This window comes from Lynx canadensis, chromosome C1, assembly GCF_007474595.2.
Source record: "Lynx canadensis isolate LIC74 chromosome C1, mLynCan4.pri.v2, whole genome shotgun sequence".
In the NCBI taxonomy this organism is placed as follows: Eukaryota; Metazoa; Chordata; class Mammalia; order Carnivora; family Felidae; genus Lynx; species Lynx canadensis.
The window spans coordinates 187,570,740-187,587,895 of record NC_044310.1 but is presented as its reverse complement, the minus strand read 5'-3'; the positions used below and the strand labels follow the sequence as shown (position 1 = coordinate 187,587,895).

Genomic DNA, 17,156 nt, shown 5'->3' with positions numbered 1-17,156 from the left:
CACACCAGTGATTACTATCTAGGCCCTGAAAGTTCTATGAGGAAGCATGGCCAAGCTGTGGTTTCCAAATGGGTGGTCAAACCATAGTCTAATGCTTGTGGCTTGGGATATAGCCAGGGTCACCTAAAGGGCCAGGTGACTGGCTGGCTTTGTGCATGGGCCCCACCTTGATCCCTCTATCTGGATTATTGTCTCCCCCCCCCCCCCCCCACTGTGGAAGGCCCCATATGGGATGTGCTCTTGTCACATCTAGGCGTGTCTCTACTATGATGGCTTTTGCAGTTGTCCCACCTGGCTTCCTATGCCTACCAGCAGAACTCCTTTTAGGGTGTGGTAATTTCAGAAAAATTCTCCATAGTACCCTTCTTCCTCAAGATTGCTTGGAAGGCTGGGCTACCTGGGTTGACTAAGGAGAGTAGCTGTGTCTGAGACATTGTGGATGGCTCCCAATCAGGACCTTGTTCCTAGAACTCACCCTGAATGGAGAACTCCCTGTGACCAACTGTGCAGAAGGGGTGGCCTAAAAGGCCTGGGGCAGTGATGACTAGACTCTCATAGGTATCTAAAACCATCTCCTGGGGAGGGCTAGGCCCTGAACCAGGTCTTCTTTGGCATTTGGGGGTGACCAACTATCCTGGTTTACCTAGGTTTATGCCAATTTTAGCACTGAATGTCCCACATCCCAGGACACTCCTCAGTCTTGAGCCAATGGGGATGGTTTTCAACCTCTGATTTTGTTCTATCAGCTGATGAAGAAAACTTCATGGTTGAGAGAATGTGACATTACAGTGCAATAATTTATTCCACATGTGTCAGTTAAAGGCCTTCCAATGACTTGTCAGTTTTGTCTTGGGAGTCTTACTATTCCTCTGGGAGAGAGAGAGACAGGAGATGCACATTATCATCCTCCCTGTGACTGACTGTATCCAGAGGGGGCTAGGCCACCTGTCCCTAGAGTGGGAATAAAGAGCCAGACACAGAACAGGCTCTGAATCTGTGAACAGTGTCCTTTCCACCTGGCAGTGATGAATGTTCACTCCCACCCATAAGGAGGCTCACTATTGGGACCACTTACCTGAAAGGATATTGGTGATGTCGCCCTCTCTTTCACCAGCATTTGCTAAACTGGGTTGGGAGGTGACCTTTCCGGTAGGAGACCAAAAGGTCACACATTTCTGGCTTTAGCCTCACTCCTGAAACTGTAAACAAAGACTCCTCTGTAGGGAGGAAAAGAGAAAAGCACCAACATATTATTTCCTGGAATCTTTCATGGTCTATTTTTATGTCTGTTGTAATATTTGTCACCTGAAGAGACATCAAAACATGAGGCAGGCTTACCCACCAATAATTTATACCGACTCACGGATAGCTTGCTTTACTGAATCTACTAATAGTTGTCAAATGCCTCTTATTTGATTCAATTCAACATATATTTACCAAATGAGCACTTGGGTAAGGTGTTATGCTAGGTGTTGAAGATCCAAAAACAGGAATAGAACTGGGGACACACACACACTGACAAACAAGGGCTGAAAGTGAGATGCAAACAAAGAATTATGACAGCTGCTCTCCTACATCTCCCAGGGAGCACAGGGAAAGCATAGACAAGTGCCCTTGGGGCCTGTGAAGGAGGTCTGTACTTTCAACAGTTAAGGAATTCTAGGGAGGATATTGCTGGCTGGGGAATCAGCATGAGCAAAGGCAGGGAGGAAGGAAAGTCTTTGACAGAACTGCGAAGTAATCTTGCATGGTTATAGCAAGACAGACTAGTAGATAAAGTTGGAAAAATGAGTTGAAACCAGATGGTGAAGGGAGTAATATCAAGCCAAGGAGTCTGGTTAAGAGTCCCAGTGATGGTAGGCAATGAGCATCATGCCGGGGCTAGATGTGTTTTGGAAAGTTTAAATCCTAGTGCATTTGTTACATCAGGCAATCTATTTAATAGACTCTATGGTACAAGTCTTGTACCATATATTATATAATGATAAATTATATAATATTATTATATAATATATAAATATTATATTACAATATAATATTATTATATATTATAATATATAATGTTTATATATTATATTATATAATAATTTCTATACACACATATATATATGTGTTATAATATATAATAATTTATACACACACACACATACACACACACTACCTTTGCCCTCTGATTTATGTATTGGGTTAGTTTAGTATGCTGGAAGTTTGCATTTTTATAAATGCCTCTGTTAGTTGTGTGTTGTTCCTGAGTGCTTATTACACTAAAGTTATAGGTCAAGTCCTCCCAAAGTAAACATTTTAAGTGACTCATCTGCAAAATGGGGATGATAAAACTTCCTGGCAGTTGCTGTAAGTTTAAAGGAGATGATATATGAAAAACATCTTGGGTTGTTCTTGATGCACAATATATTTTTAATAACTAGTAGCCTTTGTTACAAGCCATTAGCATAGATGCCATCTGGGAAAAACAGCAAGAGGCAATAGCCGCATTGTCACCAAAGCACATCTACAAACCTACTCAGGGCATCTTTCATTGGGCATTGCTTTTCCAAGGCTCACAATCTGTACAAACCTGGGTTCCTCTAAATATTGCACACTTTGGGGTACCTGGGTGGCTCAGCCAGTTAAGCGTCTGACTTCTGCTCAGGTCATGATCTTACCATTTGTGAGTTCGAGCCCCACATTGGGCTCTCTGCTGTCAGCACAGACCCCACTTTGGGTCCTCTGTCCCTCTCTCTCTCTGTCCCTCCTCTACTCATCCTCTCTTTCTCTCTCTCAAAATAAATACATAAACTTTAAGAAAAAGTAAATATTGCACAATTTAACAAGAAATGAATTTGCAGGGCCATATCTACTTTGCTTGGCCTAGACATCTGCCTTCGATGTCATGAGTAGTCTGTGGCCTTGAGTCCTTGGGTCTGGAATTACACATTTGCTAGGCTCTAAGGGGGAGGCATCAAATTTGGTGGTACACAGAATACATTTTCACAGGTACTTTATAATACATAACTTTGTATTCTACTTTTTTTCTAGCTCATGTCATAGCATAAACAAACAACTAAAATAAACAGTGTGTACACTTCACAGGTTATTCTCAAATCAATGCAAACCCAAACCACTTTGGAAATTTCCCTCAGAGAGGTGTCCTCTTGCCTTGGGGACAGTGGCATGAAGATTTCTCTCAGGCTTCCTTGTCCTTCAAAAGCAGCAGCACCTTAAAAGCCAGGAAGGAGGCAGGAGGGAGAGAGGGAGAGAGGAAAAGGGGGAAAAAAGGAGGAGGAGAAGAGAGGGGAAAAAGGGAGAAAGGGACGGGGGGAAGCCATAGAAAGGGAGAAGAAGAGGAAGAAGGAGGAGGAATCAGAGGCAGAGAAAAAAAGGAAGACAGAAGGGGAAGAAAGAGGGGCGCCTGGGTGGCTAAGTCAGTTGAGCATCTGAATTCGGCTCAGGTCACGATCAACTGGGTTCATGAGTTCAAGCCCTGAATAGGGTTCTCTGCTGTCAGCACAGAGCCTGCTTAGGATCCTGTCTCCCTCTCTCTCTGCCCCTCCCCCCTCTCAAAAAAATAAAACATTAAGAAAAAAGAAACAGATATTTATATGAAAAAAAAGGGGGGAAGAAAGCAGAGCAGAGAGAAAGAAGGGAATTGGGAGAAAGAAGGGAGAGAGGGAAAGGATAAGAGGGAGAGAGGAAGGAAGAGAGAAATTCTCTGGTAGAACAGTGTTGGGAAAACACTCAGTTAATCAAAGGGATTCCAATTTGGCCATGGACTGTCTGACTCTCCTTCCTGACTCAGAAAAAGAAAACAAAAGCAAGAGAAAAAAAAAAAGGAAGAAAGAAAAAGAGAGAAGGAAAAAAGGCAGCAGAGCAGTTCTGCAGCAATCTCACAGATGCAAAACCTTCCATTCTACTGACTCCTCATTAGCTTACTGAATCTGACAGCATAATTATCACAGCTGCTTCGCACTTAGAATAAATAAATACGAAAGTGGGTGTTTAAAATTTTTTGAGAAGGGAAATTCAGTCATCTAGACAGTCAGTAGGACAAGTTTATTTAAAACTTTTAGATTCTTATGTATTTAGATCATTTCGGAACGAGATAATGAGATAGTTGTCTTTCAGTCTAATTGAGTTCCTAAGCTCCTGGCTGTTGGCTGTCACCCCTTTCAAACTTTGCTTTAACTTTCCTTCCTTTAGAAATCTGATCCTGGTGTCTCCATTTACTCTTCCTGGGCTGATAACCTGGTGAAGGCTGGGTGCACTGGAGTGCAGAAAGTGACTTAATGGGATTGAGGAGCTAAATAACCTTTCACAGGAAACAAGATAATCAAATCTCTTTTACTTGCCTGTAATGGCTAAAAGAGAAAGCACGAGCTGAAAAGAAAGCTTGGAAATTAAACCATCATTTCAAAATGTCTTGTAATTTCCCTGTCACGTGGTTTTTCGCACTGCTCTTACACATTGTCAATCCATCAGCTGGAGTTGCTTAGTGCATTTAATTATTCAGAGTGCACACAGCCTCGTGACTACGTGGTAATTTTAGCTCATGTGTATGTATATAGGCTTCGTATCTTCAAAGCCCAAAGGATCACACAGCACTACTTTAAGTTGAAGTTGCTAACTAACATGGAGTGCACTTAAAACTCTGACTGGGGGCACAGCACATATGCATTTCCGATTAAAGCAGATGATCTTTCCTTTTAAAATTAATTAGTGCCTATTTATCTTTTCCTCTCCCTCCCACCTCTCATTCTCCTAGGACCACATTTATGTGAACCCTTGCATTCAGTGAGTTAAAAGCTTTATAAAATAAACATTCTGTCAATCTGGGACAAAGGAAACTAATGTTAACCCATTGTGCAGACTGAGAAATTGAGGTTTATGAAGGCCAATAACAGATGCTACGTTGGAAAAAAAGAAGATAACTTAGGTCCTTTAACTCTCAGTCTGGAGCCTGGACTCCCAATACCATTTGCCTTACCTCATTCTTTTAAACAATAAAGGCAATACAACATCAACACTAAACAAAACTTTGAAAAAGAAAAAAAGTTACCCACAATCCTCCTAAACTAGGAAGAGCATTTTTATTTTTGTACTCTACCTTTCAGTTTTGTTTATATGCATAATACATGTTCACAGGTACATTAAAATATGCAATTTTGTATCCTACTTTCTTTTAGCTCACGTCATAATAGCATAAACATTTCCATATTCGCTAACACTCCTGCAAATTTCTTTTCTTTTTTTTTAAGTTGGCTCCATGCCCAACGGGGGGGTGGTGTTCGGGGGGGGGGGGGTGGCTTAGACTCAGGACCCTGAGATCAAGAGTCACATGCTCTACTGACTGAGCCGGCCAGGTGCCCCTCCTGTGAATTATTTTAAATGGTTACTTAGTACTATATGCTGAGTCAATGTAACAACATTATCCGATCTGTTCTCTAGTGTTGAATACTTAGACCGTTTCTTTTTATTTTATACTTTTTAAGATAAAATTATAGACAACACTACGATGAACATTTTTATGCATCTAGGGTTCTTTTTCTTTCTTTCTTTTCTGTTTAATTGTTTCTTTGCATAATTTCCAGAAACCAAAGTGTAGAGTTAAAGGTTGTGACCATTTTTTATGGCTCCTGATATGTGTGCCATAATGTTTTGCAAAGGTTGCTCCAACTTACAACACCACCAGCAGAATATCATTTTACCACAATCTCACTGACACTGGGAGTCATTAGGTTAAGGGAAAAAAAATAACTACTTTAACAATTATTTGTATTTATTTAATCATTAGTAAGGCTGTCTTTTTATTCCATATGTTGGTATGCTTTTTTTGTTTTCCTTATGTGAATTGCTATTTTATGCTTTTGCCCATTTTTTGTTGGATTCCTGAAATTACTTTATAAAATTGAATGAGTTATAGTAAAACAAACAAACAAAAAGAACCACCATTGATTAAGAACTTTTAAAACCCAGGGTGTCTGGGTGGCTCAGTCGGTTAAGTGTCAGACTCTTGATTTCGGCTGAGGTCATGATCTCATGGTTGTGAAATGGAGCCCCAAGTTGCGCTCTGCACTGGGTGTGGAGCCTGCTTAACATTCTCTCCCTCCCTCTTCTTGTGCCCTTCCTTCTCATGCACGTGTGTGCTTGTTCTCAAAAAAAAAAAAAAAAAAAAAAAAAATCTTAAAACCCAAGGATGACTGTGTATTACAAAACAAACAAAAACAAAAAAGAAAACAGGAACAGAGACTAAGACAAAAGGACATTGAGGATTAAGGAAGAGGTGAAGGATGTCTCTATTAAACACAAAATTGAACCTTCTTAATTGTGAGATATTAAATATGTTATCTGGGGACAAGTGGAATCTTCCTGGGAAGGCTCTAAAATAAACATAGAGCATAGGACAGTGGAAAAGGTCACAGGGCTGGGAGTGAAGACCTTGGTTGTAATCCTCATTTTGCTACTAAATTCCCATTGATCTTTAGCAAGCAGCAATGAGTAGTGGGAAGAGCGGCTTAAGAGTCTGACCTGAAGTCAGGCCTGGGCTCTCCCACTTACTAGATGCGTGACTTTGAGCAATTTCCTTAGCCTCGCTCATTCCCAATTTTCTATATGTAATGTGAGGATAATAGCTCCAGCCTCACCAATTAGTCTACAAATTGAATGAGAATTTGTGTAAAGCACATAGATGCCCAATAAACGGCAGCCGCTATTCTTCCCAGGGAGTCAGGGACTCAGTCTGTATAATGAAGATATGGAATAGCAAGTATCTGAGATCCTCTCCCACTCCAAGAGTCTCTAACTCTTTCCTCTCTTTCCAGCATCTCTTCTAATATACTGGAATCTCTTGAGGACAGCTCCGAGCACAGAAGGTGAGGAAGTGTGTTATGGAGGATATGTCTTAATTTCTTGCTTCTTAATGTACTGCCTACATATCAAATAACGGAGGATTTAAAAAGGTTTGAGAGGGTGGTCTGAGTTAGGTTACAAACTCCCGCAGGCAGAAAAGAGAGACCTGGCTCAGAATCTGCTCCCTCCCATCCCCTGAGAACTGGCCTCTAGAATGACAACGTATTCTGGTTAAATTTTGAATAGTCTACACAATAAAAGCAAGAATAAAATAGATTTGAAACCATTAGCATATAAAGAATGAAACTAAATTTTACTAGTACATGTTAAAGAATGTTTAAATTGGGGCACCTGGCTGGCTCGGTTGGTGGAGCATGTGACTCTTGATTTTGGATCATGAGTTGGAGCCCCACACTGGGTTTTTTTTTTTTTACCTTAAACAAAAAAAGACAGAGAATGTTTAAGTTATTGCAATAAGCCATACAGTAAGGAGAAAAACCATGATGGATTATGAGTCAGGATTGTGCCACTATTATTAAAAAGAGGACAACTTCACTATGATGTTAGATGGTATTGAGAGGAGAATGACATTCTTCTCCCTGGATGTCCTTCCTCCCCAACCATCCAGACTCCAACATCTTTGAGGGCCCACCCACAAAGCCATCCTGGATCACCACAGCTAGAGTTAATCTCACCTCCTTTGAACACCCAGAGCACCCCACACTAGATCTGTGGCTGTTTATATACTTGTCTCATTTCTGTAAGGACTATAAGCTCTTTGAGGACAGACACCATGACTAATTCATTTTTGTATCACTCAGTATCATACAAATGACCCTCAGTAAATCTTTAATGAGTGAACTGGAGCATAATTCTCCCACTATGTTAGAAATCTGAGTCTACAGTGGGTCCATAGTCTCAGAGATCAGCAAAATAATTGGAACAGGTTCAGAACAGAATAATGAAACAGAATGATTAAAGAGTGAGAGAGGCTGAATCTATATTGGGGAGAAGGGAAGTCAAAGCCACTCAACCTAGAAAAGTGACTTTGGAAAGTGATATCAAGAGATCTTCAAATATATTAAAGATATAATATTAAAAGAAGGCCTGAAATTTTTTTGTTGGAGCAAAACAAAAAATTATTCAGATTTTAATGGGGCAGTATGGATAGAGCCTGCTGAAGAACTTCTGGAGTATAGACACCAGGGTGCGGTGACGTATTGGAGAGGTAAATGCCTTGCCTTCCGTATGCCTGCAAAGTAAGAAAGCATTTGATGAGGAAAAAGACCCTCGTAAGCTGTTTTTGCAAAAATTACTTGTGAAACAATTGTAAGCTTTCAAGTTTCAGGATTTTTTTTTTTCTAAGATGCTGAAACCTGTTTTAAAGGAGAAGGGGGATTTAGTCCAGGAAGGAATGAGAGACTCAAGTCTGGGATTTGGAAAGCAAAATGGGACCAACCCACAGAGAGAGACAGCCTTTGATGTCCTGACGATCAAGGACCCAGGCTTAAGGACCAGACTCTTAAATCACGTGGCATTTACTGCCCCAGATTAAAAAAAAAAAAAAAACAAAACTTTTGTGGATCAGTGTCTGTGGTTCAAAATGGCTAGCTTCCAAAATCAGTCTTAACTTTCCAAGGGTAACATTTGGAAGGCTCCCTGCAAGAACAGAGTGGAGCCAGTTTCTAGAAAGGGCAGCTTAATGATTTTCTACTCCCCCCACCTCCAAATCATTAAACAGTGTTCCTTTCCCAGAGCCCAAGTTCATGCTGAGGGCAAAGGGAATTAAACGAAGAAGCTGAACCTGCAGCTAAGATTAGAGAGTTGCCAAGGACCTAATTTTAGGTCCTCGCTGCCCCAGCTGACATTCTGCGCTGCTGGCTCGGCAGTGAGGACCGCAAGTGTGGCCGTGAGCCGGCGACTGAGAAGGGCGAGCATCTCCCCAGCCATCTGCAAAAGCAATTAGCTTGCTGTTGGGTGTGTTTTGAGAGAGACTACCAATAATTTCCCCATCAACAAATGTTTCTTCAGGTGTTCAAGAGTCAATAAGGGAAAATGTCAGTGCTTGCCAGAAGTTCCCACATGCTTGCCATTCTAATATTCATGCTTCTCCACTAAGAATGTGTTCCAAAAGGGAACTAATCTTGGAAACCCTGGATTTCATGGCAAGTAACCCCCTGCTCTCCTCTTGCTATACGCTTAGTGCCACGACCCAGAGAAAGTGTTGTATGGGACGTCTCAGCTTTGGGGAAATAGACATGGATAGACGGGAACAATTCTTGCACATTGTGGGGAGTTTCTCTACCACTCTTCCACGGGGATTTAGGCTGTCCCTCCACGCTTCACATATTTCTCAGCCACAGGTTTCATGCTCAAATTGTCTTCTTCAGAGGGCAGACAATAAGAGCTGGCATCTCCCAGATCAAAGGGGAAACAGAATATATTTTAAAGTGACAACTTTGTTATCCTGCAACCAGAATAAAACCAGAATAATAAAATGATATAAATATAAGCTCCTAAATGATTCCATACTGAAATGCCACCAGAGAGCAAAATTTCTTGCATAATTATGGCAGGGAAACTCTCTTTACAAACCACTCACAAGAGCATGTCTTATTTTGCACAATTCTTATGCCTGGGGCAGCCCACCACAGAGATGGAGAGAGATTCTGTGTCCCTGAAGGTTGGGAACTGTGATAACTGTCTGGTGCTCTCTGTCTGAAAAGGAGGCTCTTAATAAAGGCTAATTGCCATGGGCAATGTAAAAGTAGGCTGGCACTGCCAGGCCAAGGGAGTGCATCCCTTGGTAGATGTGTCCTGAGTAAGGGCCACTGCTGTCAAGGTGCACAGATGAACCCCAGCTGCTCTCTCTCCTCCTCTGTTTTTCTTTTCTATTTTCCTGATAGCCTTGCTTTCTCTGTCTACTTGTCCTACATCCTATCTATCTGTCGGTCTGTCTCTAAACCTATTTCTGCACCCCCTCCCACATGCACACACATACACACACACACACACACACACACACACACACACACACACCCAATCCTGCCCCCCTTCTCTGTCTCTTGGCGCTGGCCCTTTCATCTTCTCCCTCGGGGATTCGAGATGTCGCTGCAGGAAGTGCTTGTCGGCCGAGGCAGCAGCAGCAGAGCCCTGTGGCTTTGACAAACCTCATTTAATTGGGAGGAAGCCAGGAGAATTTGAAAGAACTGAAACATCCACGAAACTCCTTTTATCAGGCATAATTTAAACTCTGCATGGAAAAACCCCTATATGTATAAAGAAAAGTCAACTTCCCTCCTGCTGTGAGCACTCCTCGGCTCCCCCCCAGCACAGGCAGGCTCCTGCAAGATTCCATCTTTTCATTTTTCTAAAAGTGTCAAAGTAGATTTGGGCTCTGTGGCTGGGTGAACAGAGAAGGAATACAGATGGTCTCTCTCTTAACACCCGCACAATGGGTGTGCATGCTAACATACACACACACACACACACACACACACACACACACACAGCAGAGTCCCTCTGTTGGTGGCTTTGCTTCAGATGGCCAGGAAGAATCAAAACCTAAGTTTCTAACAACACATCAGTTTGGACAATGACTGTTTCTTCCTAATTACTCTTCATCAGGTAAAAGCTTGTGCCCAGGCAATTTTGAAAGTCCCCAGTGGTTCTCAGTATGTAGAATAATAGGTCCTGGAGGAGGGCCAATGAGGGAGTTTCTTTAAGTGGAGAAAAGGGAGTGTGAGTGTGTGAGAGTGTGAGTATGTGTGTGCATGCACACCCCTGAAGGTTGATATTTGCCTGAAGTGGTAGTTAGAAAGCCCGAGACCAAGAGAAGAAAACTATAGAGGGATCTAGGGGCTCAGACGGGGGACAGTGTATCAGGATGGAAGTAGAGGATCAGATAGGGGTACAGCGGGAGTGAGGGTACTGGAAAGGGAGGAAGAATTGTAGGTTGCCTGGAATGTCTTTTGTTCCACCCATATGCCAGTGTCCCTCCCCTCCTTCCAAATTCCAATCCAGATTCACCTCCAGTCCAATCCATCTCATGCGAGTTATTCTAGTTCCTCCAAAGAATTGCCGTTAGCACACACACATCCTCAGAACATCTGTGGCTGATTACGTACAGACTTTAGCTGTTTAGATATGATTTGTGCTAATATGTGTACAAGGGTGCCCTGTTTCCTCTTCCTCACCCTCTTTTTCTCCCACGCTGTAGGATCCTTGAGGTCAAGGACAAGGCTCTTTCTTCCTTCAATTTTTATAGCACTTAATATGTTCTTGGCACTTAATGGTGACTTAGTAAATACTGATGACTAACTCTTCCTACAGGGTTAAGTAAGACATTAACCCCATTTGTATGATTATGATTATTTTTGGAGATCCTAAATAACTCATTTTAATAATGAAATGCCCCAAGAAGTCCCAAAGTAAGAGCTCTGGGCTACAGCAGGACAATGTCCGAGATATGGCAGAGCTGCATTTGCAGACCCTGGAGCCTTTGGCTAGCCTATATGTCTAAGCCCCTTGGGCAGCAGCTCTCTCCTCTCTCCTCATTGTCACTCCTGAATGCCTTCCCAGTGCTCTTTTCCCAGTGTGAGCCCCTAGACCTTCCTTATTAGCTTTCTTTTCTCCTGTTTAGGGATTCTGAAACTTTTTTTCAGTTGAATGGTGGATGTTTCTAAGAAACCCTACCTAAGCATGGTCCCCCCCCAAATAGCCAGGCCATGACCACACTGCCCACATCCTCTGCCTAGCCCTTCCTGCCACATTCTGAGAAACATGAGGAGAGCTTCCAGACACATGATCCCTCAGCAGATTTCAGATTTGGAGGATGACTTCAGGCCCAGGCAGCAAGGCTGATTTCAGGGTAACTTGTGTTTCCCCGTGGGCATCCGGCCTGGGAGGACGCTCCCCTCCCCACAGCGCCCCACCCCAGTACTTCCTTCAGCAGCATCAAATTACCAATCGAGACAGGCCAGCTCTCCTCTTGTGACATCTCCATGTCACCTATCATCTTACTCTCCATGGAGAGAGAAGGGGGTTGTTGCAAACTTTGGTTTTGCTTCTCCTGGCAGATGCTGGGGAAAACAAACAACTCAGAGGCAACTTTCATCTCATCCAATTTCTAAGAGTGTATACGTGAAATGTTTGGATCATTACAAGGAGGTCTGTGTCACCTCAACCCACCAGTGCTTTTGAGTTTTAGAGAATCTCATAGAAAACTCAGGCAAGAATGGGTCCCCTCTTGCTTCTCCTAGGCAAATTGATCTCTAAGCTCATTTCTGGTTGCAAATTCTATGATTTTCCAGTGCTTGGAGAAAACACTTAAACACTGAGATTTACATGTGTGCATGTACACACACACACACACACACACACACACACACATACACACACACATGCTCTCTCACTCACCATCAGGAAGCTGGTGCAGCTGAGAAGGCAGGGCACTGAAATAGTCATGAACCAGTGCTTCCTGGGCGGAAACTCGGTCTCTAGGAAAGCCTTTCAGCATTTGGGAAGCCAGATCTTCAGCTTCAGGAACCCTGCCCAACCTGGAAAAGTGGGAAAGAAAAATAATTTCTCCAGAGGTCTTCCTTCTGAAAAATAAAGGGGGAAAGAAGAAAAGGAGAGAAAAGGAGAAGGCTAGAAGAGTGTTTCAAGTAGAATGTCCTGGGATTAGTGAAGTTGATGGCAAGGGGAAAAATAACGTCCACATGGGTACTCTTATCTATCCTCAGTGTGCTCTCATTCAGCCTCCACCTCTCCACTGGCTCCAGGTACCACATGTACATACATAAAGGGCCCAGAAATATCATTATAGAAGCAGAAATATGTAATTAAGGATGCTTCTATGAGGGACAGTGCCCACCAAGCAGAAAAGCCCAATTGGACGTATGTTCCAAGGGCTGCAAGCATAGACTCCTGGAGGGGAGGGAGGAAAAGAGGCAGTTTCGGAGGGTGAAGATTGGATGGAAAATACCCTTATTTACAGTGTTTCTGAAGCTCAGCCTCCCGGGGATTACCTAAGAAGCTCTCTTGGTTGCCCGCTGAGATGGATCATATAAAGAGAGATAACTAAGTGCCCAAATTACAGTAAGGACAAATCCTCAAGTTGATCTGTGTTGAATTGTACATTTGGAGATGAGCAAATCTATTAGTTGAGCAAGTACTATATGCTACTAGGTGGTTGGCTCTGGAAGATACAGGGAAGGCTCTGCCTTCTGGCAGCTTGGACTAGTGGAGGAGTCAGACACTAACCAAATTATCATAGAGATGCATGATTACCTGTGAAAAAAAGGCCCAGATATCTGACTTAGAGTCAGAGCTGGTCAGGGAAGGCTTCCCTGAGAAGGAAGCATTTGAGCTGAGAGCTGAGGAATTAGGGCAGGGGAGGCGAGGGCAATACAGGCTGAGTGAGATCCGTGGTGCTCATACAGACCCCGGGATGAGAGGGAGAAGACTGATTTTAAGGAAGGAAAGAAAGGCCAGTTGGCTGGCCCGGGACAGAGGGAGAGAGGGGACAGATATGAAGCTGGGAGGGTGGCAGGGGCTGATTCTGCAGGACTTGTGAGTCTTAATTTTCTTATTTACTTAGAACGTTTGAAAGTCTTTGCTAATCTAGTGCCAATCATTTAAGTACACCCATCTCTAGAGCCCACAGTCAGGTTTACAAGTGGAAAGCCACCAGACATAAAACTGTGCAGATCCCAGGAAGCAATTAACTGCAGGTCTGATGTCTGACATTCAGAATGAAGTTCCCTGGCCACACAAATCCCCAATTAAGCAAAAATAGACGGGCTTATTTAATGTCAAATATACATACCAACCTAAAGTGACAAAGAACTGATACCTTTCCCCTTCCCAGTGCCATGATTGCTGGAAGTTCTGGCCCAGAGCTGTAAGTTGGCCACGTTTTGCATAAGATTTACATAAGAAACTTTCAGGTATCTGATTCCCATGACATAAAACTGTTTCTACAAATAGACAATTTTACCCTCAAACTTAGGAATAATTGCTTTGTAGACCTAAGATAGAAGACAATTTGCAAATCCCCAGTCCTTGCCAATTTCCAGCTCAGTTAGAAGGGAACATGGGCTGGAGGCCTGATCTTTAGCTTGTGGCCTGAGAAAAGGCTGGAGGGTATTTTTTCCATCGAGGGTGCCCTGCCCAGGCACAGGTTTTCAGGGACAATGAAATGGGGGTTTGGAGTGGTATAGATCACTAGGGCCTAATATCAGTCTAGAGGGACATTCAAGGAAAATCTCGTGAAATTTTTCTTTTCACCTAGTCCACTCTCACTATAGGTGGTAGGATGGGATGTGTGCCAAAATTGGGGCCTGAACCCACTCTATGAAACTCTGGGGGTGGGTGGGTAGGTATTGATGGTGAGGGGGGCACGATGCATCCATCAGCTTCCACCTCCACACTCCCACCCCACTCCTACCCATTGGCCCACAATAATTGAATTATTACAGAATTGTTCTATAGACAGGGCATACGAGCTGCAATCTCATTGGAGAAGGAAGGCTAGGGAACCTATTTTGAACTTGTGTTAGCATGGCATGCATACTCTTTGCATTTAGACTAGGTAGCTGGGGAAGCAGGGAAAGGCTGACAGAACTTCTCTTGGGGCGGTAGAGTCTCATATAAGAAGAACTGGCCATTTTCACCAGGCCAGTGAAAGAAAGGAGAGTAGGTACTGATCAGCAGTATGAAAATTTCTTTTTAGGACTTTCCTTTTCAACTAACCAGCCCTCCCCCAACCCGTCCCACAAGGTTGTATCAAGGCTTTTCCTGGAGCCTCCATTTATTCCAGTCTCATGGCCTCTGGTCTATGACTGCTATAGCACACTTCTGCTCCTTCCTCCCGTGAGCCAAGTTCATGTTGGTCTTCCCTGTATAAACCAAGTCCATGCCCTCCTGAATATGAGACTTTCCTAGCAGCACTTGTAGTGGGACCACCCAGTCTGGAGAAGTGTCCTGATAATCTCTACCTTGTGATTAGCATGTTGCACTCTTATTTGGGAGCTGAGAAAAGAGCCCTAGGAATAAAAATGTTGCTTCTTTGGGCACAAATGTTAATTTACTTCCATATTTGTATCATTCTACTTCTTTCTGCCATCTATAATCTTGCTTACTATCCACTGCCTTTATCATTACATTTCTACAACTTGCCACCTCCTCTAACTCTTGCTAGAACGATTCTTCAATGGTTACGACCACTGCTTTGGAAATGAAAGTTGGGATGGGAAGTGACATTAACAAATGTTAATTTGCCTACCAGCATCTTTCCACATAGGCTAAATGTCAATAAATATTATGTGTTAGGCTTGTGATGTTAAATCCCTAACATGCCAGGAGCATCTTGCAGAGTTAGGTGAACCTACCCACCCAATTAATGGGATGAAGACAAAAATCCTCTGATAACCCTTCCTTCTAGTAACATTTCCAGAAGCAAGAAGTGTTCCATTGCCAACATAATACATATTTATTAGAAACACTTAGAAAATGCAGAGAGAAAATTGAAACTACCCCATCCTTCTGAGATAACCCCCTTCACTCAAAGACAATCATTATTGCTTTGATGTTCAGTTTTCCTTCTTTAGTCCTTTATTTTTAAGTGGATATATTTCTTGCTTTACAAAAAAAAATGAGATCATACTCTGTATGCCGTTATAACCTACTTTTTGTAGTTGACTATCTTGATCATTTTCTAGGACATAATTTTAATAGCTGCATAGCATTCTGTTATGTGGGCATACCATAATTTTCATAGCCAGACTCTTATCAAAGTTGTTTCCTTTTTGTTGGGGTGTGAGAGGCTACCATTAAAATCATGCTGTGACCCCTCAACAAGAAATCTTTGTGTACCTGTGCAGTGGTTTCCTTAGTATAAATTTTGAGAATTGAAATCCTCAGGTTGAAGGACATACAACATGTTCAAGTTTTTTATTAAGACTACAAGCTAGTTGTACTAATTTCCATTTCCACCAGCAGTCTGGGAGAGTTCCTGTCTCTGTGTGCACGGAAAACACATTCATTCAGCAGACCTGAGTTGCCATAGACCTCGTCGCTTACAAAAGTTGTAAAAAGAATTAAAATTGTAAATGAGTCCTAAAGGAAGTGCTGGGTGTGAGGACATCCACATTTAATTTTAGAAGTCCAGAACAGAAACACAAACAGTAAGAAAAAATGAAAAATCAGGCTTTGTGGTTGTGTGAAGCTCCATCCACTGGCCATTACTCCACACATGTAAAATCTGGTGGTTCTCAGGGGCCTGAGGCAATAACCTTGACTTCTCAGCACAGGCTGGCTCTGAGCATAAAAATCTCCACTGCTATTACTGCCACTGACCTTTGCAGTGGAGAGTTTTATCTGTTTGCAGCGCAAGGCTGGTCCATTGTCAGTTTGCCTGGTTTCTTTGTTGTTTTCCCCTAGATCCATAGAAACAGAAAAAAGGCAGGGATTTTTTTTTCAATTTCTTTTTTCAATTTGTTCTTATTTTGAAGTATTTTAGGTACAGGAATTGTAGGAATAGTACACACAGAGTTATATGTTTCACCTGCTTTCCCTAATGTTAGCATTATGTATAGAAGCATAGTCAAATTATCAAGCTGAGCAATTACTATTGGCACAATGCTACTAAGCTGCAGGCTTTATTCAAATATCATTGTTTTTTTCAATAATGACCTCTTTATCGTTGTTATAGGAGAGTGGGTACTTTTTTAATGTTGCCAGTTTAGGACGTGGTAAAGCAGAAACCCACAATAAGAATATATCCAACACTAGGAAAGAGAAACAACTTCAAAGAAGCTGTCCATAATTTTCCAATCAATGTAACAAGTGAGTGTGTACTTACTAGGCCCATGTTGATCGGGTCACCATCAATCCCAGGCAATGCCCTGAGGTGTATTATTGGCCCACACACACAGTTCTGTACCTTGCAGAAATCTGTAGAAAAAGCCAGTTTTTCAGCCCCTCTCTATCTATCACACTTGCAACCTGACTCAATGACAAAGTAACAGAGACCTGTGTGCAAGATGAATCTGGGCTCCACTTTACTTGGCTTGGTGACTTTGGGCCAAGTTACTTCATTTCTTTGATGTTCAGTTTCCACCTCTTTGAAATGGGACTTGGTTTGTGAGGAATAATGAATAATATATTCAGCACCTTGCTAGGTCCATTGCAATCATTCTGCCTAATGTTAGTTCAACAAACAAAGTCGTTCTCAGAACTAAGAATTTTCTCATATGATAATCTAGACCAGTGTTGTCCAATAGAACTTCCATCATGATGAAAACATTCTA

The 17,156-nt window shown here is 42.4% G+C and overlaps 1 protein-coding gene across 2 annotated transcripts in view; it reads right to left on the bottom strand.

Annotated features, from left to right (window-relative positions):
- Positions 1 to 1,080: 1,080 nt before the first annotated feature.
- Positions 1,081 to 17,156, bottom strand: part of CDK15 (cyclin dependent kinase 15) — an 80,424-nt gene continuing 64,348 nt past the window's right edge. Inside the window, exons 12-13 of one of the 2 annotated variants that reach the window (XM_032594159.1) lie at positions 12,262 to 12,401; positions 1,081 to 1,217 (exon numbers count right to left, since the gene is read on the bottom strand). In XM_032594159.1, coding sequence (XP_032450050.1) covers positions 1,108 to 1,217; positions 12,262 to 12,401 — 250 coding nt within the window. In that variant the 3' untranslated portion in view covers positions 1,081 to 1,107. The remainder of the gene's footprint in view (positions 1,218 to 12,261; positions 12,402 to 17,156) is intronic. The other variant, XM_032594160.1, reaches the window with a different exon arrangement.